At 39.3% G+C, this 25,090-nt stretch overlaps 3 protein-coding genes across 3 annotated transcripts; all 3 read right to left on the bottom strand.

Moving 5' to 3' along the window:
- Positions 1-1,292: 1,292 nt before the first annotated feature.
- Positions 1,293-4,685, bottom strand: hadh (hydroxyacyl-CoA dehydrogenase). The gene is made up of 8 exons (XM_069665978.1): positions 4,525-4,685; positions 3,283-3,411; positions 3,037-3,194; positions 2,629-2,755; positions 2,224-2,313; positions 2,058-2,130; positions 1,786-1,902; positions 1,293-1,653 (listed from the first exon to the last, which is right to left on the bottom strand). The coding sequence occupies exons 1-8, from the start codon at positions 4,639-4,641 to the stop codon at positions 1,535-1,537; spliced, it is 930 nt and encodes a 309-aa protein (XP_069522079.1). The 5' UTR covers positions 4,642-4,685; the 3' UTR covers positions 1,293-1,534.
- Positions 4,686-9,532: 4,847 nt separating this feature from the next.
- On the bottom strand, positions 9,533-12,764 carry cyp2u1 (cytochrome P450, family 2, subfamily U, polypeptide 1). The gene is made up of 5 exons (XM_069666433.1): positions 12,347-12,764; positions 11,018-11,668; positions 10,169-10,330; positions 9,808-9,975; positions 9,533-9,714 (listed from the first exon to the last, which is right to left on the bottom strand). Exons 1-5 carry the CDS (start codon positions 12,762-12,764, stop codon positions 9,533-9,535), a joined length of 1,581 nt encoding a protein of 526 aa, XP_069522534.1.
- A 654-nt stretch (positions 12,765-13,418) lies between these two features.
- Positions 13,419-24,389, bottom strand: sgms2a (sphingomyelin synthase 2a). Its single transcript, XM_069666253.1, has 6 exons — positions 24,342-24,389; positions 17,381-17,884; positions 16,781-16,898; positions 15,617-15,770; positions 14,707-14,873; positions 13,419-14,166 (listed from the first exon to the last, which is right to left on the bottom strand). Exons 2-6 carry the CDS (start codon positions 17,827-17,829, stop codon positions 13,981-13,983), a joined length of 1,074 nt encoding a protein of 357 aa, XP_069522354.1. The 5' UTR covers positions 17,830-17,884; positions 24,342-24,389; the 3' UTR covers positions 13,419-13,980.
- Between the last annotated feature and the right edge of the window lie 701 nt (positions 24,390-25,090).

Below are 25,090 nucleotides of genomic sequence, written 5' to 3'. Positions count from 1 at the left end.
CCACCTTCTGTTCACAATGGGTTATCAGGACATTTTCAATGAAGGGAGCCAAGTGGGTAGAAATGAAGGTTTCAGTTGTATTTATAAAGCCCAAAAATTAAACAATCTTAATGTTACCTTTGTCTCTAAAACGCAGCGAGAGGTGGCATTTTAAAGTGAATGTTTGTTAGCTATAGGACAAAGTACATTAAGCACGATAAAGATTTCCCTAACTGTGTTTTTGCTTTCACAATCTGCTTCAAGAGAAAAGTTGTCTTACCTTAAGATGAGTATAATTCCCACAAGCTTGAAATAAAAAAAGTCTTCAGGACTTTCAAGAAAAGAAAAGTATTTGCATATTGACAGTGGGAGAAGGAGAAGTGTTCATTTTAAGAACTTCATGACAAGGTAACTGAACCCTTTGGAGCAATATAACATAACCTACTCAAAACGATGTATTTCAAAGTAATTAAAATTTGTCTGGGGGCAAACTTTGAACGATAGGTTAATACTTTTTTAAGTTAGTCTGGAATACATTTTTGGACAGAGGGTAGACAGTGGACTGTACGGTGGTGCAATGGTTAGCGCTGTCGCCTCACAGCTAGAAGGTTCCTTGTTTGAATCCCAGTCTGGACGTAGGAGGCCTTTCTGTGTGGAGTTTGCATGCGTGACTTCCTCCCAAAGTCCAATGACATGCTCGTTAGGTTCATTGGTGACTCTAAATTGCCCCTAGGGGTGGGTGTTAAAGGTTGTTTCTCTATAAGTGTCAGCCCTGTGATTGACCAGCCATCAGTCCAGGGTGTTCCCCCGCCTGTCACCCAATCACAGCTGGGATAGGCTCCAGCACCCTACAACCCTGAACAGGATAAGCAGTAGATAACGGATGGATGGGAAGACAGTGGGTCATCCCTTGTTATATTGGATATAATATTGGAAGCATGTTAGTAAGGCATACATTTAGTATATGTGGGTTGTTCTGTTCATAATGCACATGCAGACTTCCTGCCGATGGTTTCAGGTTATTGCAGAAGGGGAGCAGCAGGTAAGAGAAGACTGATAGCTAGTATGGATAAAAACAACGTACCAGTGGGTTTATGAAGAATGAAATACAGTGAACTCATCTGATAAAGCTCAAGGAGGATGTGTTTCAGTAAGCAACACCTAGCAGTTGACTTCTGTGATACAATCAAAGTAAACTGAGTGAGACCCCTCAGGTCATATGTAAGTAACCCCAACCTTCATTCAACAACTGATGACATTAGCAGAGGTATGCTATGTGTAAACACCTTTACTCCTATGACGAGAGACAGACACCAAGTATTTATAAATCTCTATTTAATCAGATTAGTTTACATACAAACACTGAGATGTGATTCAGTGGACGTCCACAACAAAATGGACTGACAGACAAAAGTCGATCTTGAATTGAGAAGGCACAGGCACTTTTTCCACTTCCTTTCTTTGAGGCCCTGTTCGGTAGCTTATTTTATAAAATAGTGTTTAGTTTCCCAGTGCGATCTATTCCAACAAAACAAACCAACACAGTAAAACTAAATCACTTGTGCTTGTAGAATCCTTCTCCCGTCTTTTTGCCCCATTTTCCCTCAGCGACCAACTTGTTTAGATATTCACTCTGGGCAAAGAGTGGGTTGTTTGGCTCCATTGCACACCAACCTGCAAAAACAAAAGAGAACAGAGTTTAACATTTAACATTTTTCTCTGTCCTTACTGCATGTTATCACAGGCTGTCCCACTTTTTGTCTAAAGTCATATCAACAATGATATTTTCCACACAGCTTTACTCACCATCAATGATGAACTTAACGGTGTCTAGTCCTACATAGTCAGCGAGCTCAAAGGGTCCCATGGGATAACCTGCACCGAGTTTCATGGCAATATCGATGTCCTCTTTGGATCCGTGACCTGAGGAAGAAAAAAGAAACAATTAAAAGCTGCAGAAATGAATCACACACACAAATTTATATTAAGGGATGCAAAATTATAGAAAATGAATGATCCCAATACATAAACTACGTCAATGTTACTTTGAACTGATGCAACCATGCAGGAATACATACCTCTCTCATGCAACCGGATGGCCTCCAATAAGTACGGAACAAGAAGGCGGTTTACGATGAATCCTGGTGTATCCTGAATAAACAACATGATGGATGCAGCTGAAATGACTGTTAAACATATTTTAAAGTGACCGCATTTATAATAACGTCAGACAGGAAGTCTTACCTTGCAGGACACTGGTGTTTTTCCCAGCGCTTTGCTGAAGTTCAGGAGGGAATCAAAAGTTTCCTGGCTTGTTGTTGGGGTTGCAATGACCTGTTAAAGATAGATATTTCAGTAATTGCTAGCATTACACAGGTGGTCAGACGAGATAAATAAATAAATCACCTACATACTTAAGTGCATGTAACAGGTATTGTTATTACACAACGGCTAATATAAGAAAGAATGTGAAATTGCACCCCCAAATCGTAACAGGCTCCAATTAAGACCAGCTTCATGCTTAACGGGGCTTGTTGTTTAATACAGAATTCAAAGTCTTGAGCAATTAGGGGGCTGTAAATAAGCTTTCCCTGTTTCTTACTACTTGGTAATTAACCATATGTATCTGTATTTTATTTAGGGCCCTACCTCTACCAGCTTCATCATAGGGACTGGGTTGAAGAAGTGAAGGCCACCAAATCTGTCGAGTCTGCTGGTGGAGCTGGCGATGTCTGAGATGGGCAGGGAGGAAGTGTTGCTGGCAAAGATGGTGTGTCTAAAAAATAAAGAGCAGGAAAACAGATAGTAAGCACACTAAATGTAGCGTGTGTCCTCAAACCACAACTTGAAAATGGATTCGTAAACCAACACAAGCTCAGTCAGTCTTTTTAAATACTGATAACTGAAGTAGACACATGCATTAGATACCGGCACACACAGACAAAGAGTTCAGCTGCAGCTTCTACTTGCTGTGAAACTCTCTCTACACTGTTGCTGCACACAGTGTAATCTAATACCTACAGCTTACACATTAAACAGGAACAGGGCCGTGCTTACGCTGGTGCTGCCTTGTCAAGCCAACCAAAGAGATCCTGCTTGATTTTTAGATTTTCCACAATGGCCTCCAACACGAGATCCGAGCTCTGAGCTGCAGCTGCAGCATCTGCGGAGGTCGACACATTCTGCAGAACTTTCTGGATGAACTCTTCGCCTGCCTGAAACAAAGAGAATGCAGTATTTTCCATTAATTGCAGGCATTTTAATCTCTTTTTTAATTTTGTCTAATAATCTGCTTTGTCTCACCTCTGGCTTATCTGCGAACTTCTTCTTCACTACTCTTTTGAGGCTCCCTTCTATTCCTTTGACAGACTTTTTAAGGGTGGCCTCATTTGTGTCCACCAGCGTCACCGAGTGGCCAGTAGATGCAGCAACCTTTCAGGAAGAAATCAGTTCAATATAACTGGAAACACAGTCGTCAATGTCAGAGATGTTCAGGTGGAGGTTAGATGTTTTATTTAAAGACGTTTCTTGACTGTTGTAACTGTCTTATTGGCAGGAGGTCTAAGAAAGGACATAATTAGGGATGCACAATATTGGATATTATATATAGCATTACATCAAGCTTTTTTAGGGAATCAATGAGCATTTAGGCATAATTAAAGCCGATGCTGATATTTCATTTTCATGCCATAATATACCGATATTATTAATGGTCGATTATATCGTGCATCCCTAGACATAATACAGCAAATGTAACTAGAAGCCAAAGCTTTGTGTTTTGAGGTGATGTACACAATTGTCCCACCAAGCATTGCACGAAAAGAAGTGAATAACAATCACATAGATGTATTATAAGAATAGGGATTAAAAAAAAGTGCTTTGTTGTTGTTTTTTAAATCCTAATAGCATACTTCCTATACTGTATACACTTACTATTTAGCAAATCATTGAAACACTGCTCAAAATCTCAAATAGCAGTTTACTGAATAACAAATATGGAGGGTGACACCTTGTGGCCATTATTACAATGACGAATAGAACCGTAACATGCATGGGGTTCGCAAACAGCAGGTTTTTCTAGAGATAACGTGTTCAAATTCACAACAATCATATAATTCTTGAAATGCTTCATGTTAATGCACGGCTGTGATTTGTACGGTGGCCGAACAGCCAAAACGATTTCGATTAGAAGAAACGAGCTGCAAGTTCAGAAACGATGTAAATTCAAAAACACAAGCAAAAGTCCAAAACAAATTCAACGACGGAAACGCGCTGCAAATGAAAAAACCTGTTGCAAAAAGCCTAAACAAATACATTAACATCAAACGCGCTGCAAATACAGAAACGATGCAAAGTCAAAAACACACAAAACCAGAAAACACATGCAAAAGAAAAACGCTGCAAATACAGCCCTCACAACGGAAGTGCTCCAGGCCTGCGACTGTTCTAAAGCGCATGCTCTAATTCATATCATGTAAGCTAGAGTAGCTAGCTATAATACAGCTAACAGCTAGTTACACGGCTAAACAGCACTACTTCGCCTACCTGTGCAATTCCTGCCCCCATCTGCCCACCTCCGATGATTGTTACATGTTTGACAACGACCTTCCTGACAGCCGAAGACGAGAAACCTCTGCAGAATTGGTGAGTGAAGAAAGCCATCGTGTGTGGACCTGTTTCATACAGGAGTACAAAACAAGAACAGCCGCAGGACAAGAAAGTGGGAGGAAGGTCGACGATCACGTGACCGGGCGGTATACTTAAGTGACCTTTACCACACATAGACACAGACGTTACTCAATATTTTATGGTAGTGAATATGTACTTACAGATTACGTTTACGTTACGTATGATTAAGTTAATCATTTCCATTTTCAGTCTCTCACTTAATATAATACATTTGGCTAAAAATATAAAGAAAATTGTTGCCATTATCAGCATAGACTAATACCTGCAGTAAAAGTACTCATGCACCAGAAAAGCCCCTCTCAATGTTTAGTATTGAGATATAGTAAGGTTTATATACAGTTAAAGACATTAGATATTAAAAAAAGGATACTCTATATGAAGTATGTATAAATAGAATGTTAATAATACAGTTATGTAGAAATATTTAAAATTGTAATAAGCCCACTACTTGAAAAATATTCTTATTTACATTCCTTTATATATTTATTCTCTAACTATAGCTGTCAACTTAATGTTAATGGAGCAAAAAGTAGAATATTTGCCTCTAAAAAGTAGTGTAGGGCATGTAAGGAGCAAAGAATGTATGTTAGGTTATTTTAAATAACCTCAAAGTTGTAAGTAATGAAGTATTTGTAATTAAAGTTTCATTCTACCACTGCTTACAGATTAATAAATACAATAATCATTTAGATGGCTCTAGAGCAGTGCATGAATTTCACACTGGCTTTATACTCTAAACATAATGGTAATTCTGACAGAAGCATTATAACACAAAAAGTCTTCACAGTGCAAACGATGTGGGCTTCATAGATAACCGGCAGATATTCTGAGGAAAGCCTGGTCTGATCGGAAGAGACGGCATTCATCCCACTTTGGATGGTGCAGCTCTTTTGTCTTGTAATAAGTTTGTTAGTCGTAAAAAACCTGACAAACCAGAGTTGAGACCAGGAGGCAGAGCTATAGTCCTACACACTCCTCTGAGCTTCCCTGTGAGCAGTTCCCAGCCACAATGTTAATGTTATAGAGACTGTGTCTGCCCCCCAACCCAGGCCTTTTATTACAGCTAATACAAACTTAAATAAAAAAGGAGTAAATCAAATTTTTTTTATAAAAATTAAAACAACAACCGAAGTTATGCCAAAAAATATGAGAATTAAATGTGGTCTGTTTAATATCAGATCCCTGTCATCTAAAGCTCTATTAGTGAACGATCTGATATCAGATTAGCATATTGATTTACTCTCTTTAACTGAGACTTGGCTGTGTCAGGAAGAATATGTCAGCTTAAATGAATCCACTCCTCCCAGTCATCTTAATACTCATATTCCTCGAGGCACTGGTCGAGGTGGTGGAGTGGCAGCTATCTTCAGTTCTAGTCTTCTAATCAACCCTCGACCAAAACTTAGTTTCTCCTCTTTTGAAAGCCTTGTTCTGAGTTTTTCACACCCAGCTTGGAAAACTTTACAGCCTGTTTTATTTGTGATAGTATTCCGCCTTCCTGGCGCATACTCTGATTTTCTAACTGAATTCTCAGAGTTTTTATCAGATTTAGTCCTGAGTTCAGATAAAATAATTATTGTAGGGGACTTCAATATTCATGTAGATGTTGATAATGATAGTCTTAGCATGACATTTATGTACCTTATAACCCTCAGCAGTGACGATTTTTATGAGCTTCTTTAATGACAAAATCCTAAAGATTAGAGACAAAATTTGTAACCTCCTGCCGTTAACTGGTGCAGATGTATCTTTGGAAACTGCTCAAAAACCAGTTTCTCTCCAATTGACCTTCCTGAGCTAAATTCTCTGATATCTTCGTTTAAACCATCAACCTGTCTTTTAGACCCGATTCCAACCAAGCTGCGTAAGTAAGTCTTTCCCTCAATTAGCACTTCTTTACTAGATATGATCAATATGTCTTTATCGACTGGCTATGTACCCCAGTCTTTTAAACTAGCTGTAATTAAACCACTTCTTAAAAAAAGCCTACCCTTGATTCAGGCACCTTAGCTAACTATAGACCTATATCTAACCTTCCTTTTATCTCAAAGATCCTTGAGAAAGCAGTCGCTAATCAATTATGTGACTTTCTTCATAACAACAGTTTATTTGAGGACTTTCAGTCAGGATTTAGAGTCCACCATAGCACTGAGACAGCCCTTGTGCGAGTTTCAAATGATCTACTTACTGCTTCAGACAGAGGACTTCTCTCTGTACTCATCCTGTTAGATCTTAGTGCCGCTTTCGACACGATAGACCACCACATCCTGTTACAGAGACTAGAACATTTAATTGGCATTACAGGATCTGCATTAAGTTGGTTTAAATCTTATTTATCAGATCGATCTCAGTTTGTTAATGTTCATGATGTGTCCTCTATGCAAACCAAAGTTAGTCATGGAGTTCCACAAGGTTCTGTGCTCGGACCGATTCTTTTTATCTTATATATGCTTCCTCTTGGTAATATCACGAGGAAACACTCCATTAATTTTCATTGTTATGCAGATGATACTCAATTATACTTATCTATGAAGCCAGACGAAACCAATCAGCTATCTAAACTAGAAGCATGCCTTAAGGACATAAAGATCTGGATGACTAGAAACTTTCTGCTACTTAATTCAGACAAAACTGAAGTTATTGTGCTCGGCCCCAAACACCTTAGAGATTCTTTCTCTAATGATATAGCTGCCCTAGATGGCATCAGCCTGGCATCCAGCACTACTGTTAGGAATCTGGGAGTTCTATTTGATCAGGATATGTCCTTCATCTCCCACATAAAACAATATCAAGGACAGCGTTCTTTCATCTTCGCAACATAGCAAAAATCAGACACATCCTGTCTCAAAACGATGCAGAAAAACTAGTCCATGCATTCGTTACTTCCAGGTTGGATTATTGTAACTCGTTACTATCAGGCTGCCCTAATAAGTCACTAAAAACTCTGCAGCTGGTACAAAATGCTGCAGCACGTGTGCTGACAAGAACTAGGAAGAGAGATCACATCTCTCCTGTATTAGCCTCTCTGCACTGGCTTCCTGTAAAATCTAGAATAGAATTTAAAATCCTTCTTCTTACTTACAAAGCTCTTAATGGTCAGGCACCATCATATCTTAAAGAGCTCATAGTGCCATATTACCCCTCTAGAACATTGCGCTCCCAGGATGCAGGCCTGCTTGTGGTACCTAAAGTCTCTAAGAGTAGTGTTGGAGGTAGAGCCTTCAATTACCAGGCCCCCCTCCTCTGGAACAATCTACCAGTCGAGGTCCGGGAGGCAGACACCCTCTCTTCTTTTAAGAGTAGACTTAAAACTTTCCTCTTTGATAAAGCTTATAGTTAGGGCTGGCTCAGGCTTGGACTAGCCCATAGTTATGCTGCTATAGGTTTAGACTGCCGGGGCTATCTGACACACCAAGCTTCTCTCTCTCTCTCCCTCTCTGTCTCTCTCTCTCTCTCTGTTTCTCTCCCACTCTCTCTCTGTCATATTAATGCAGCTCATTGACTCTGTATCTTCTGGTCCCATTAACATTACTAACCATATATCTTCCTGGGAGTTCTTGTGCTCCCTTGTCTTGAAGGTTCCTGGGGATCGATGCTGCAGACCACCTGCTGCTGTGGACCTGCTCGACTGCAACAACTACTAACATCAGCCTTCCCCATAGTATCATTATTGTTGCTGCTAATGCTAATAGTAGATCTGTTGACTTCAACTGTTACAATTACGATTACCTCAGCCTTTATCATTACTCTGCTTCTCTCGCTAATTTATTTATTTTGCTAATCTTCACCCTAGTCTACCACTATTATTGGCATTGTAACCATAAGTATGTGTCTGTTGTTGTTGTTGTAACAAGGACATATGTTGTTGTTGTAACAAGAACATATGTTGCTCTCTTTGCCTGTCTCTATCCTGCATCTCCTTCTATCCCATTTTCGGCCCATCCAGTCGAGGCAGATGGCTGTTCAACATGAGTCTGGTTCTGCTCGAGGTTTCTGCCTGTTAAAAGGAAGTTTTTCTGCCAATGTGCCGAATATTGCTAAGTGCTACTCATGGTGGATTCATGTTGGGCCTCTCTTTAAATAACATAACAAAGAGTCGGTCTAGAGCTGCTCTTTCTGTAAAGTGTCTCCAGATAACTCTGGTTATGATTTGGCGCTATACAAATAAAATTTGATTGATTGATGCTGCAATAAATCCCATCCTAAAATGTCAACAATTAAGAAGAATAATATTGAGTATTGCATGTAAAAACGACACAAAGACTACTCATGATAAATTGAGGTATTTAATATTAAGAGTGTTTTAAGTGAGAAGTTGTCAGTAATTCTGCATTAGTGTGTTAGGATATATATATCTTAACTCTTGTGTAGAAAACTAGAATATTTTTTCCTTAATGCTCTGATAATAGACAAGATGATATAAACAGATGTGTGTGCTAAAGTGACAAAAAAATATCAATGTTTCTCTCAAAATCCCTTATGGCATATAATACTGACCTTAGTATGTAAGTGGATGATAAATATACAAATATATAATTTATCGACAGAAGTATGATTAATGACAATAATTAGTACTTCATTATTAAGTTAATATAGAAACGTGCTGGTTTTGTAAATGTAACACCTACTGCAAGACACAACTTTTGATTGTGCTCATTTCTGATTGGTATTTTTCTGGATTAAATGATTTCTTAAATAACCATTAACCTAACTAATAATGAAATGTAATATGCAACCATAATTACAAAAGCTGCATTAGCGTATGTTCCCTTAGATTACACTGTCTCTCCAGTAGACCTTTAAAAACAAAGATTTCCTCAGTATGAGAGCACAAGGTCTTTTACAAACCAAGTCTTTTACTGTTTCATCCACGCGGCGTCACACACACAGTGTATGAGCAGGGTGCCAGCGTCAGGCCGAATCGTCCACACATGGGAGGAGGAGGCACTCCCTCTGGGAGTCTGAACTTGAAGGCCTGCAGTAAGTTGGTGACTGTCAGGAACAGCTCCATCTTTGCCAGCTGTTCGCCCATGCACACTCTGCGGCCTGAAGGATACAGGAGACAAATCATTTCAGATCGCTTCATTTATAGATCAATATTTCTGTTAAATAGCCCATATTAGTGAGAAAATGGCTTACCGATCCCGAATGGTATAAAGAACTCTTTCCTGAGCAAATTTCCATCATCATCCAAGAAGCGTGCTGGGTTGAAAGTGTCTGGGTCGTCCCACACAGTGGGGTCTCTGTGGACAGACCACAGGTTGGGAATAACAACGGTTCCTTTGGGAATAGTGAAGCCTCTGAACTCTGAAAAAGAAGGGAAAAACACAGAACAATGCCATCACCACAGCGAAATAGATGCCGGTAAAATTATAAGAAATAAACCACAAGAAACTCCTTGGATCTCTATTAGCCACGAGAAAAACAATTATTACGTGGCATTCAGAGATCTTACTAACAGAGCATTAACAATGGACATGACATAGGTGTTTAAGTTTACCTGTTGTCTCTGAGGCCATGTGAGGAATACCCAGAGGAACCACTACAGTCATTCTCTGCACCTCCATAATGGTGGCTTCAGTAAAAGGCAAGCTTCCCTTATCAGTCAAAGAAGGGACCCGGTCTGTGCCCACCACTTCATCGATCTCTGCCTGGACTTTGTCTGAAATCAAAACGGGAAGCAAAGCAAAAATTAAGCACAACATTTCTGCAAACTTATTGAAGTCCTCATCAAAACAAATATTCAAAAAATCAAGGGTAACTTTTGGACACAGCTGAAGGATTTCTCCAAAGTCAAAGAAAGCGGTCGTAAAATGCATGTTTTGACGTGTAATCAGTGGGGTAGGGAAACAGCTGAGGAAGTTGGACGGATGCATAATCGAGCCAGACATTTTGAGGTCCAAAAACCAGGAAGCTTTCTACCCATGGTTCCCACAGGGGATTTCCAATTCCTTTTTTTTTTCTAAACCTAACCATTTTAACATTCGATACATAAAAACAACATAAAAGTTCTTCTTTCAGTATTTCAACTATAAATTCAGCAACTCTATAATGTTGTATAATGGCGATTCAATGAAATATCGTGGAATTATTTATATATATTGACATTCTAAAAGAATTGTATCATAACTTTAAGTAAAGTAAAGTGTGCGGAGGTTAATTTTGGTTGCTACCTGAAGTACAACTTTATAAAATTCAGACAGACAGATTGAAGACATTTCAGGAAATACAGATGATGTTCTCACAGCTCCACTGCGGTGTCCCTGTGGAGGTCACTTTGTGCCCGATTTCACAAGGGCATGTAAACAGTCTGCAAATGATGGAGTGAAAGGACTGCTGCTATGTTTACCTTGGATATCAGGGTGTAAGACCAAGTACAGCAGAACCCACAAAACTGAATTAGCAGTGGTGTCGGTGCCAGCGATGAATAGATCTCCTATTATGTAAAAGAGATAATCCTCTGTGAAGCTGCTGTCCTTGTTTCCAGCATCTTGCTGGTCCAACATCTCCATCAGGTACATGTCTGTAAGATCCCTGGGGTTATTGCGATCCAATGTTTCCCGATGCCTTGCAATAAACCTCTTCAGAAACCCTGTGATGTCTCGTTCCACCTGCCGTAACTCTTTGAAGACCCCGAAAGGCAAATGGTACAAGAGAGGAAAGATGTTGATGAGGACTGCAGGGCTGTTCACGCATATCTCCAGCCCATGATCCATCAGGTCCAGCATGCTGCGGAACTCACGGTCTTCATGATGGAAGCGCTGACCCAGGATCAGCGAGCAGATGACGTTCGACACGGAATGGCTGATTAGCGGGGCCATATCCACACCGGCGCCACCAGACTCTTCATTCAGTCGCTGTAGCTCTGTTTTGACGGTATCCAGGCCCTGCAGGATGCAAGGCTCCAAGCTTAACTTCCCCAGGCCAAAGTTTCGGAGTGTGGTGTGGCAGAACTTGCGCTGCTTCCTCCAAACTGGCCCGTAAGGTGCGAAGACAATTCCTAAGGTTTGAATAAACAAGAAATGGCATTAGCTCAGGTCAACAAAGAGAACATTAAGTTTAGGGTCAAACTGGTCAGCTTTATCCTAATGTCTATTGACTGTACCATACTCATAAAACGCAGTTACACTTGTCAGTTTAGGCAACTGTCCTTGAAACCTCTAAATATGACCTTTGCCAAGTATGGCACATGGACATTTGAAAAATCAAACATTGTACTTCCTGGTTGTTTATGACTTGTTTACTTCATAGCACCGCTTTAGTATTTTGGATGAAAAATAGAGCCCTTTTATGAGTTAAAGCTACAGCTACAAGTGTAAATGTTGGCTGTATCTTAGGTAAAGCTGTAGAACAAAGAGAGTGTAATTCAGCCGTACTGCTATACACCTGAGAAAATGCCCCATCCTTTAAACTTGCTGTTATTTGTCTAAAAATATACCCAATTCATTTACTATGTCAAGACTACTATGAGAAACACATCTTTGTATCAAAAACATTAAATTGAACAACACCACAAACTGCAGCCTGCAAAGGACAATAAAGTTGGACCACCACATCTAAAAAACAAGTTTTCACTGGATTCGTTTTAGCTAGATTCCCGTAATAAAAAGTGGAAGTTGAGTGTGTTTTGCATGTCTGACTAGTCATTAGAGGTTCTTTAATGCAAACAGTAGCTTACCTTTGCGTTTAGTCATGATAGAGATAGCAGGAATATCTGGTCTGTCTGAGAACACCTCAGGGTGGTTTGAGAAAGCATCCCTAATCACTTCGTAGCCATTTAGCACAACGACCAGCTGGCTGCCTACAAACAGGCTGTAGATATTACCATACAGCTTAGCTAGTTCTGTTATCACATCCACGGCGGTTTTGTCTGATTCATGTGCCTGCTGTCCAAATCTTCTCCGGATGAAAGACGGGATAAGAAAGCCGCCGAAATTTCCCACTACTGGCCACGGCTTCGGACCCGGCGGAATATTTGAAAGCTCCCGTCGTTTGAGATAGAATTGAACTAAATTATACACTATCAAGAATAATATCAAAGCTGCAATGTTAACATGTGACAGGAGCGAGCTGACACAGAATGGCAACGACACCATGGCGTCAAATGTATAATAAATTAATGTCAGTAAGCTGACAGTTCTATCCCATTATTTAAGGAGTTATAAAGTTCTTCGTAAATCAATGGTCACATGCCACATCCACAAACCTGGTAGCCTGTTTAGATGAGCAGCCGGCCGGCGCACGTTCTTCCTGTGTTGTTGTAAAACGACAAGAGTCAACGTAGTACCGTTACTGGCTTCTGATTGGCTGAAAGCGCTGTGACCTGCTATGATTGGTGCATTTCAGCCCTTAAAGATACAGACTACAGCACGGCTGGATATTTGCTACAATGTAATAACATGGCAAAATTTAATTCAAATAACATTCATTCATTACATTACATTATGAACAGTTCCACCTCTAACGCCGGTATCAATGTTGTAGCAAAGACTACATTTAAATTATACTATCAAAATATTACTTTATAATAAAAAAGTTGGATATATTCTGTTCAAATGCAAATCTATACACCTGCTGATACCTCGTCTTTGTTAACATGTTCAGGAATTATTTTAGAATAATAGAAATATTTCTTGTGACATTTAAAAATAACATTCTGCAATGTTGATCCATCTATTAAGGATAATATGATCTATTCAATGCAGCTTTTGACTGTTTATTTCATTAAATTGAAAAAACACACAGAAGCATTAGCATGATTCATTTTTAATACAATAATACAATGTTGAGAGTACAGCGAGGATATACAGTACATACTCAAGGCTACTAAAATGAATACAATATTAAGAGAAATATAAAAACTAATATAAAAAAACAAATACAAAGCTGGTAATGGAAGTTTTGGAACTCCAACCGACATTAAACACTCTAAGGCACCTTGTGACTTAAACACATCAAAATCATAATGAGGTAAACCCCGACAATAGTTACGGCAGCAGATCTAAAATAAAGTCTTGCAAATATACTGTAACAAACCTGCCAGTCAACAAAATGTCCATCACTGGGAGCTGACACGAACATCTGTAACATAAACAATGATGACTTTGCAGGACTTTATCTTATAAATAAATTACATCTACAAAGAACACACAAAGACAACATGATTACCCTTCTTGACACATATTTGCAGAAACATTTCTCCAATAGCATTTTGGTACCATAATGTTCCTTTCCATTAGGTAAGACTGAACGAAGGAATACATCTTCAAATTCTGGATTATCAGGCAACACTGCTGGGGTATCAGGGTCACATCACTCCTCCCGTGTGCTCTGTACCATTGAGTACTTCTTGCAGGGGTTCTTAAGGCAGGCAGGAGGCCAGGTGATGGGCCAACTGTACGAGCACGGCACAGCGGTTTGGACGTTCCGCTCCAGGAAGTTGAATAGTGGGTTCCACCAGGTGTTTGTGAGGTAGTTGTTGGGCGAGCATTTGAGAGTCTGTAAGGAAAATAAAGGTATTTATTTAGAATGACAGCAATAAAATATATATATGACTTCCTGTTACTCTATATGGGCGCACAAAAAATAAATCATTTGTAAAAAATGAACACAAATCTAAATTGACGCAATTTTTAAACAAATCGTAAACACCCTTTCATAGTGGGAACAAAGTACAAACCCTTTTTTCTTTACACCAGTCCAAATCTACTGTCTGTGTATTATTTGGCCACTAGAGGGGGTAATTCACCATGTTAGAAAGCCACACACTGACTGTAAGCAGTAAAGTTCTGATGCACCATCTAAGAATTTAATCACTGTAAATAAACAATTATCTATAATATATAGATATTTTCCTTTAAACAGATGTACTAGATCCTTGTGTTGGCGTGTAACTTTTACACCTCCATGCAGAATGACTCATGAGTAACAAAGTTCAATGAGAGGGCGCCCTGCAGCTCTGAAACTCTTTTAACTTGTCTTGCACTCAACAGAACACACACACAAACAGCCACCCAATGTCACGCTCTATGTTCGGACCTGTAAGTTAGCCATGGTGTGATACCACCAGAACAGACGTGATGTGATAAAATATGCCACGACCACATCCACGCTGTAGTGCTCATGTGCCACCAAGATGCACACCACGCCCACGGCACTCAGCAGCCAGCACATCAGATGGTACCACCAAAACGACCGCGGCGAGTCTGAGAAGAAAAAAAAAAGGAATGAGAGACGACAGTGTTGGCAATATTTATGACAACACCCATTTGTGGTCTTTAGTGCGATGTGACAGGAACAGATGGGTTTTCTTTAAAACACACACGAGCAGGGCTACTGTTAAGAACATGATAATATGGAAAACTTAACTTCTGCCTGTTATACGTTATCCTCAGAGCATATTTTTGCACGTTATGAACCTTTATTTTTTACTTGGTATTTTCTTATTCAACTATATACCATATATCCTGCAAACACTTCATTTAAAAGTAACACAGTTTAAAATAAAAGCCTGGCAAAGGGATCCTATTATGAAGATTGTGAGCTCCAAATTGTGTTGCAAATGTTTGTTTTTATGGTACTAAATGATTTCTGTGTATAACACAACATTATTCTACAGCAACAGCGACAAAGCCTAAAATGACAATAAAGTTGAATTTAAACTTCTTTAACATTTAAAAACCAAAAATTAACATTCACGGAGGCACAAGTCATTGCAGAGTTTTATACTATTGCAGTAGGTTTGCTAATTAACAGGTGACTGAGTGTGTATCCAGTAACATACAGCTTTACAAGATATATAAGAAATAGTAGAAAAATACTGGTAACACACGTCACGTTTGTATCCTATTATACTCCAGCAGCTCCACGTGTTCATATATTATTAACGGGAAAATCCCATAAATTATTCCATAGAGGCAAACACACAACAAGTGCTCCGAGTACTCACACTCTTTGATGAACAGGTAGGTGAGCGTGAGCATCACAGTGTGACCGCTGTAGAGGAAGTCTCCACACAGGAGATGGGAGCTTGTAATGGACAAACCCCCTCCTGAGACCAGGCGCAGGATTCTCTGGATCTTTGCCTGAGAGTCTCCATGGAGCTAATGGGAAACAGGAAGTGGACAGAGATAAATAGATAAACACTGGATCAGCTGCAGCTTTAGATCTGCAACTAAGGGTTAGTTTCAATTCAAGGGCCAAGTTAGCCGTTTTTCCAGTATTCGTGCTAAGCTAGGTTAAGTGGCTGTGGCTTCAGTTTTAAATGAAATGTACTGAACTTATACAGCGCTTTTCTAGTCTTTTACACACTACATGTCACATTCACTCTTTCACACACCGATGGCAAAGGCGTAAGTGCCAACCTCCATTCAGGATCTACAGACATTCATACCCGATGGCTATGCTATGGCATCAGGAGCAATTCGGGGTTCAGTGTCTCCTGCCCGAGGACACTTCGACATGTGACTGTAGCATTCAGGGATCGAACCGCCAACCTTCCAATTGAGAGATGACTCACTCTACCGCTGAGCCACAGCCGCCCCTTGCATAGAAGAGAGCAGTGACAATCTTAATATCCAACTTTTGGTGTAAGCAATTCTGTACTATACTCAAAAAGACTATTCATTTAATTTTCTTTTTCAACGAGGCAACTTTATTTGAGCTGCGAATCAACATGGACGATAAACTGAAGAGGAATGGTCCGACAGTATAACGAACTACACATTATTGCTTTTGTGCTTGTTGCTCTAATAACTGTTGGTAACTCACTTCTTATAAATAAAATAACTGAGAATAACAAGTAGCTAAACGCTTTTATACACTGTCAAAAACATTTCAAAACCCTGAGAGCATAACGACTACACTATGCTGTCCGACCTCTCATCCTTTTGCACTACACAACCCAGCAAACAACTGCCTGGGAGCACATGTTTTTGATCAAACACTGATGCACCTCAATATTGTTGGTGTCCTCGGGCAGTTAAAGTCAAAATGGCTTTTTTATAGCTGCCTCTCTTGCATGGTTGTGCAAAATGAGTCCCAGAGGGTGAACGAGAGTACACGGCTGAAGGAGGACAGCTGATGCCGCCTCTGATGTTTGCGCGCTTCTCACCTTAGGAGCACAAGTCATGTGCATGCCAGGTACAGGCAGGGTGGTGATGTACATCGTGACACAGCGGTACAAGTACAGGGTGCCGATGAGGAAGAAGAACCGCCTGCTCGCTATTGACCTGCAAATGGACAAAGTTAGAGCTGCATTAGAGTGATTCATAAATTGTGTGGTCTCAAGAATAAGCCGTTTGAATTTAAGTGGACATTTTCAGCTGTCCTCATTAAACCATCTGGTTTTGGTGTCAGTTCTCTGGAACACACACTTAAACCACTCATGTAGAAGTCATATGGGGAAAACTTACTATACTATAGTATTACGCAGCTCCTGAAAAAACAGGATGAACAAGCTACAGCATATAACCACATAACCTTTAACCACTTTATTACGTGATACAAAAGGAAGAGCTGTAGCCTAGACAAATTTCTGCAGGGACATTTTGGGTTTTTTTGTCACAACGGACTTAAAGTGACACTACATTACAAAATAAGGCTGGTGGTTTTCTGTATTTTTCTTCAACAAATCTTATGACAAATAATAGATCCCATTCCTTAAAGCTGAAAGAATACTTTCGATACAATAGGTAGAGCAAAAGGTTCTTACTTGTATCTGTAGAAGAACAACTGGATGAGCCAAATAGCCAGCAGCACCATGCCATTGATCTCCGTCACAGTAAAGGCCCAGTTGACCCTGTCGATATAGTCAAAAAACTTATCCGGAAGAGGCGGGCTGCTCTCTTTGGGTGGGACTCTCTCGTGGACTACAGTGATGACGACTGTGGTCAGGACCAAATTAAAGCCAGCATAAAAGAAGGCGACTGCAGTCTTCCACCACTCCATGGGCAGACGATTGACCTTGGAGTCTGGCACAGAGATCTTCACATAGTCATTATGCCTCCCTATGCCTTTCCGAAAGCCCCTCTTTGTATCCTCTCCACCCGGGGTGTGGACAGGACAGGTTTTACCGCTGCCCGGCACAGCACTACCCTCCATTCCTGGGTTCAGATTGTCAGTGGCAGAGTCTCTCGCATTTACAAGCTCCTGTGATGCCATTGGGGCCTGCAATGTCCATCCACAGACACCAATCCTCTGGGTTGAGTTTTTTTAGCTGCAGTGAGAGAAAACAAAAGATTAAAAGCTGGAAGTAAAATCACACTATTTGCATTTGCCCAAGATAGAGATCAATATGACGAGAAACAGGAAGAGACAAAATATAATTTACTTTTGATTCCACTCTCCCTTATTTTAAGAATAAGCAGTGCAAGAGATTAAGCTTTTATTGATTCCACTGGCTGAAATGTCCATTTTAGACTGAAAAGCTATTTCTAGCAGCCAGCTTCACAAGATGTGGTTGTATGAGTTAACACTGTGCGTTATATTTTCCTTTCCCTGGACATTTACCAGAACCACGACGACAGTTTTCTGTTTGGACGTTCAGGCGGACTTTTATTTTGGGCCTTGCAAAGTCTTTCCCCCACACTGCTTTGGTTTTTCTGATTTTCTCCTCAACAAGCTGCTGCCATGGTCACAGCAGGTTTTACTGGTCAAACATTATGTGTAGCAACAGAAGAATCTGCCTGCTTATTATAAAAGGTTGAAACTGTACTAATGTAAAAGAAACTCTGCTAAGCTAACTAAAGAAAACTTAGAACTAAATTGAAATAATTGGATGTATTGTCGGGAGCCATATATGAATAATTATTAATGATACGCAGAAGACAACAACAGACACGAAGTTGGAGATGAGCTCTGCAATGTTTGTTGTTGAGCTCTTTTCGGTTAATGGTCTGAGAGAGCACTACAGCAATGACCATTTTCATTCGTTCATGTCTAAAAGGCTTCTAACAGCTCCATTAATGGATTTGAGGATACCGCTATTAGCCCTGAAATGCATCACAATAAATGTCATCTGGGATACATACAGAATGGTATGTTTACTTGCATGGAGAAAAAAAAAAAAACTGGCATTAGTACAGAGGATGGGATAGAAATAGAGTTTGGCTGGAGTCAGGAGAGCTGCTGAAAGTATCAGTTTCTTCAGAATCAATTGTTGGGAAAATATTATTACAGTGGAGAGAGGCTTGTGTTATAGCAGAATGCTCTGTGACTAACCCAGAGCAGATTCAGCCCCTGTTATGCAACTGATGGATGGCTACAGAAGACAGAGTCTGACAGACTTTAAGGGAGTTAAAGGGGTCATAAGTTCTTTTGTAACTGACCAAGATGGTAAATAAGATCTACAGGAGCAGACAAAACAATCTAAACCAATTACAATGCCATGTTCCTTTTGCAATAAGTGAGATTATGTTTCAGCTTTGTGGTTAGTTATACTGATGTTGTGTTCCTATATGTCAAGGGTATTTATGCACTCACTCTCTTGTTTGCGTAGCAAACCATTCATATGGCAAGTGTGAGAAATTCTGAATGTTTTCTTTTGGAGTAAATTATGATTCACATATATTCACTTCTCTAACAGGTTCAAACTTGGGAATTTAAAGCACTCAGTTCTTAACTCAAGAGAGACAGACTATGGTGACAATGCCTTCTACAGGTGCTTTGTCATTAATGATACACTGTGACAGTGACAGATGCGATTTAACTTGGATATGTGAACATTTTCTGAATTACAGCCCTCCATTAAATCACAGCTTGTGGCAATGCTAAAGCTGACTTAAAAGTACCAAAATAGTCCTAAAATCCTACCTTCAGGTCAAAATAGGTTGTTAAATATCGCCTTCCAAAACAGCCATGTGACCCATGTGATGATCACGACATCATGTTCACTCCTATTGGTGAAAACATTGTCAACACCTTCCACAACAGTCACAAATGAATCATATGAGCCTGAATCTCTCTCCTCTATACTTAAAGAGCATCTTAACTTGAGCAAAACATTTTGTTTTTGCTGAAATTTGACTTTTTAATGTGGTTGTTCTCTATCTTTTTTGGCCTGAGGTCACATCACAACCATGTCAGATGATTTCACATCATATCCCCCAATTGGTTCCCATTGAAGCTGAATTTTTCAACCTTGTATCTATTACTTAGCTAACTATTTCACTCTTTTATTCATTACTTTGAGTGTTTCAGATGTACTGTTTATTCATAATGTTCAGCTAATTATTAAATCTGTTTACACATAAGTTCAGCTAACTATATTTACTATCAATCCAAAGGTTTTCACTTGCTAGCTAATTCAACAATTCCATAACCTTTAGCTAACAGTATCAACCATTTATCTATAAGGCCTACTCTAGTTAGCTAATTCAACTTTTTATCCATAACCTTTAGCTAACTGTATCAACCATTTATCTATTTCTGTTGGCAAATCTTTAACTGTTGTAGTTACTTTAAGCACATGATTTGAACAGTAAAGCGTTTAGATAATGATTCCAATCTTGTATCCATCACTTTAAGCTAATCATTTAGCCATTGAGTAGCCAACTTACTTTTTGCTAGTCATTCAAACAGCATTTTTACTTTTAGCTGGTTAATCAAATCATTTATCCATTACTTTAAGCTAATCATTTAACTGTTAAGTCATTATTTTTAGCTCATCGTTTGAACAGTTTTCTATCACTTACTATTTCAACCATTTATACATTGCTTTTAGCGAATCATTTGAACTGTTAAATCATTGCTTTCATTCAATCATTTGAACAGTTTACTTCTAGCTACCTGTTTAGACTTCTGTGCTCTCTTGCTAACAGTTTTTCACCCACTTCTACATAATTGCAATACAGCTCAGGTGCTACAACTAACTTATGTAGAATATGGAAACATTCTTTGATTCAAATCAAAATTTAAATGATTTCTAATAAGTTGACGTACTTCACAATCTCTCTGCATACCCACTTGCAACTACACCAGACGTTACTGATAGACGTGACTACATATACAACACTGAACCAACAACATCCTTTCAGGTGTCAGAGGTTCAACACACATGACACTTCAAACCATACTGGTCCGGGAAACAAGGCTGGGTTTAGTACATTTTAAGCAACTAAATCTACTTGGTTACAGTTATAAAAGGTTGTGGTCAAAACTGTCAAGACTCAAGGTACATTTGCTAGCATGTTTAGGCTTTCAAACCTAGCACACAACCAACTTCAATGGACAGTGTTTTCTGTGTTGTTGCAGAAAGGTTTCTGTGTTTTTCTGCTTGATATATTGAGCTTTTTACTGAGCATTATTCCAACATTATCAAACAAGTTGATTATGAGTAAACATACTGTTTGCAGTCTTGTCTTCCTCCCATGTTCTCGATCCCACTTGACAGTATATTTCTTAGAGGCTTGTTTTATATCTGGCCTGTTCAGCCTCTATTAACATCAATGTCCATCTTTACAGCTTTGTTGTGCACACATGCAAGTTCAATAGCCATGATGATCATCCATAGCCCTTATAACTTCTTCTCTGCGTTTGCTGAAGTGTTAAACTGATTTTAAGAGTGTGTGCTCCAGGAAACACCTAGTAAGTAGACCTTGAGTTGAGATCTTTTTGTCAAACAGCAATTTCGAATGTCAAGATTTCACTTCCTACTTAACCTAGTTAAGGTTCCTGAAAGGTTGAGGCCATGGTTAAAACCAAACAAGTTGTTATTTTGTAAAAATGTAAAAGTTATTTTTCCCACAGCTTTGAGCATCACCTGTTAGGAAAATGTTAAATGTTTAGGTTGTTCTAAGCTGTCGTTGTCCGTTGATATTGTGATTTTTGGCTTATCAAGGGCCTAGTTGTAAATATTGACTTCTGTCCAACATGCTCTCTGTGTGGGTGGATTTTTCCATTCGAAAAACCTACAACCAGATTGTTTATGTCCTATATTTTACTGTATCTGCTTATGCAAACTCAGTGTGACATAAAAATGACTTTGGAGAGATTTATTTTCTAGTGATGTCTATGAGACTGCACTGTGTGTACTGTACATGGGAGGTCAGCTTAGTGTCTCCATTCGGCTAGTTTTCCACCGGTCCCCTCCTCCCCAGTGTATAGCACACAGTGTTTTCCCACCAGTCGGAGCACCCAGCACTCTAAAGGGATGGGTGGTGATGGAAAACTGGCAGAAAAAAAACTATTCCACATGGTCGCAGTCTGTAATGGATAACTTGGCTGCCTCCACTCACACAAGCTATTTCAAGAGAAGCCACACGGTTGCCTCGAAGGCTGTATTTTACTCCAGGGTTACCAGGGCTTTGACTCCATTTCGGGACCTCCATAATAACATGCTACTATTGCTGTCCACTCATTTTCTTCTTCACATCATGAGGATTGTTTTCATCAAAGGGAAGGTTAAAATAAGCCCAGCCCTCTTGCAACTGGTGACACGACAGAGAGGATTTACTTTATATGATATAAGATGTACTTGCTGTAAATCAAGCTTTGAAACTGCATGAATCAGCAGTACGCTATCTTTGGGTTTCAGTTGATTCACTCGGTACAACACATATAGTAAGGGTGTGATTTCCCATAATATATGTGTTCTACCTCGTTCCTCTCCTTCAGGGACAGAAGTTATAGTCAGAACATTTCATTCCCTTTAAGACAATTTACTCAGTACAACACAAATTGTATGGGATATCATGCCCTTACTATGTGTTGTACCTCGTTCCTCTCCTTCAGGGAACAGAAGTTATATTCATAACATTTTGTTTTAGTTATGTTCCTCACATGTTTATTTCATGTCAGTAAGAGATGCTCAAAATGCTACATGTCATGTATATTTCAAAAGTCTCACCGCAGAGTATGTGATTAAAGCATCTGATGAAAGTTCGTACAGCAGTTTGGCTCTATGTCCACTGCTATTTATGGCTCTGTTATACAAATAAACAAAGATCTCCTCAATGGCTTTGTGAAAAAAAAAAAAGATTATTTATATTTCTTTTGCCAGACATGTCTTTTTAAAACATGCATTAGTGCACAGTGTGGCCAAACGTTCAGATCGTTAACTTGAATAAAAACATCAGAGTGGCAATTAAGTCTATGAAAATACTCCATCAAAATAAAACCCTATTTTTTATTTAACTAAATGGCAGTAAATGTATCTAGTATGTATCAATTCTAAATATTTTATGTTATTGGTGCATTATGGTCAAAATAGTATATAATTATCGTACCTGGTTCAAGTTGAACCCATATGAAGTACTTTGTACTGTACATAAATTAAATATTAAACAATGCATCCTATCAGTTCAAGTGTTGTCCGCCTAAACTCTTACACAATAAAAGTATTTTGAACCTGTCAACTAAAAGTATGGAGTAAATAGAGCAGTGTTTGCCTCTAAGTGGATTAGCTGATTAAGTATTAATGAATGATAATACATAGTAATAAAGTAGTAGTAGTAGTAGTGAATAAGTGCAGGTATTTTAAAGTTGTACTTATGTAGAGTGTCAGAGCAATGTGACTTAGTTGAGTAGTTTTAGTGGTACAAGTAGTAATTGTTGTCAATGATAAAAGAAGAACTTCATAGTTGAAGTAACATTTGTACAGTTCTTCATATAAACTTCTACTTTAATTTACCACTACACTTGTCAGGACAATAAATTAGATAACAGAGAGTAACTGTTAGAAACCACAATGATGTTCACTTCCTCTGCTGGAACCCAGGACTACCGTATAACACTAGTTCCCTGTGCAAAGCTGTTCATCAAACACACAAATACATATCATTTGTTGACAGAACAAATAAATTTTGTTGCCTTTCTGGAAAGACATCCAATTTTATAGTGTACAAGCCAAGGCAGCCACACTGAACATGGAGCCAACCCTACTTTTCTGGGTGCCATAACCACATGTGGGGTGGATCCTGGCAGTAATGTCAGGTTCAAGGACTGGGTGTCTCCCACGCATCCCATATATTACAGGGTGGTAGTCAGTCACATGTGATGTGAGTGGAGCAGCCGGTTTTGAAGTTTACTTTTGGGGTGTAGCACAGTGGACCCACACACTGTGTTAAACACCATGTTGCACATGAGGCTACTGGGTGGGGCAACAGGTCATTGCATGTCCTGTAATTAAGCCCTCTCGTTTTCAGTCAGAGCTAGAGCAGTTGATAAGTGGTAACTAAATTATTACAATAGAATTAAAGCAAGACACAGCTGTACAACAAGCAAGCAGCATTCACAGGCTGTGTACTAGGTAAATAAAGTCAGAAATTATGTTTTGAGTTTTATTTGATATTTTTAGAGCTACATATTTGACATTTGCCTATTATTATGATAAATGCCTTGTGTATCTCACATCATACTACAGTAAACACGTTATCTTTCGCACCACGTCTAATGATGAGCCGAATAAAACTTTTTTGCAAGAATTATGCGATAACACAGGCCCTTTGCAACAAAATGAACGAGAATAAGAGGACTTCACCACAGTGTATTCCGGTATCTGTAAACATGGCTGGTTTAAAAAAAGTTAGGTGTCATCAGTAGTAGCCATTAAAATACAATCCAGCCTAATCATACTGTGAAAGATGACACATTAATGCCACAATGAATCTAGTCAACACACGAAACCCAACGCAATATGAAGATATTTCGATTCACGTGTTGCTATAGCATCCTACCTGCCTTCCTCGGGCCTCCTGGTGCCTCTTCCTGTACTTGCAGTTCCTTGGATCCCTGATGCTGCGCCCTGTTTGATCGCTGCTCTGCTCAGGCTGGACTGCTACGTTTCACCACAGTGCCGCTGCTTTTTGAGGGAGCGCTCCTCCCCGCAGCCCGGCGTATGCTCTCAGATACATCCAGCCTCTGTACCCAGCCTCCTGCCGCGCATCCCCTCTAATCCAGAGTACTGTCCTATAATCAGCACGAGCGTCGCCCTGTAACTCGGTTCAAATTAAAATAGGTGTCCAGAAATATTCGCTTTTTAACTAGTTAGGTGGAGTAGCAGGATATTTGTAATTTGTGGGTGGTTTTGATGTATTGTTGAGATAAACTACATTCTATTTTAAAGATAAAAAAAAAAAAAATGTTGCGTAAGGATAAGGTAAAATCTGATTAAAATATTTTTTATTTATCAGTCATTAAGCTATGAGTTATTTCATATATTTAGGTAATTCCGCATATTTAAAGCCATGTCCGTTAAAAAAGTTATGATTTTCAAGACCAAAATATTCAAAATGATGAAATCGCATTATTTCGCAATAAGAACTGTAATTTTCCTTTTACCAACTATTTGCTTTGAGAGTACTGGTTGCAGATCAGTTTAGTCATCGGGGCTCTAACTGTGCTGAGAGACACTAACAAGTAAAACTGACATCAGATCAGTTTTTTTTGCCGAACCGACCACTGACTGAGGAAGTGCGTCACTCCG

Source organism: Semicossyphus pulcher, unplaced genomic scaffold (genome assembly GCF_022749685.1).
Source record: "Semicossyphus pulcher isolate SPU_LCO1_2020_fin unplaced genomic scaffold, fSemPul1.0.p SCAF_17, whole genome shotgun sequence".
In the NCBI taxonomy this organism is placed as follows: Eukaryota; Metazoa; Chordata; class Actinopteri; order Labriformes; family Labridae; genus Semicossyphus; species Semicossyphus pulcher.
This window is presented reverse-complemented; position numbering and strand designations above follow the sequence as displayed.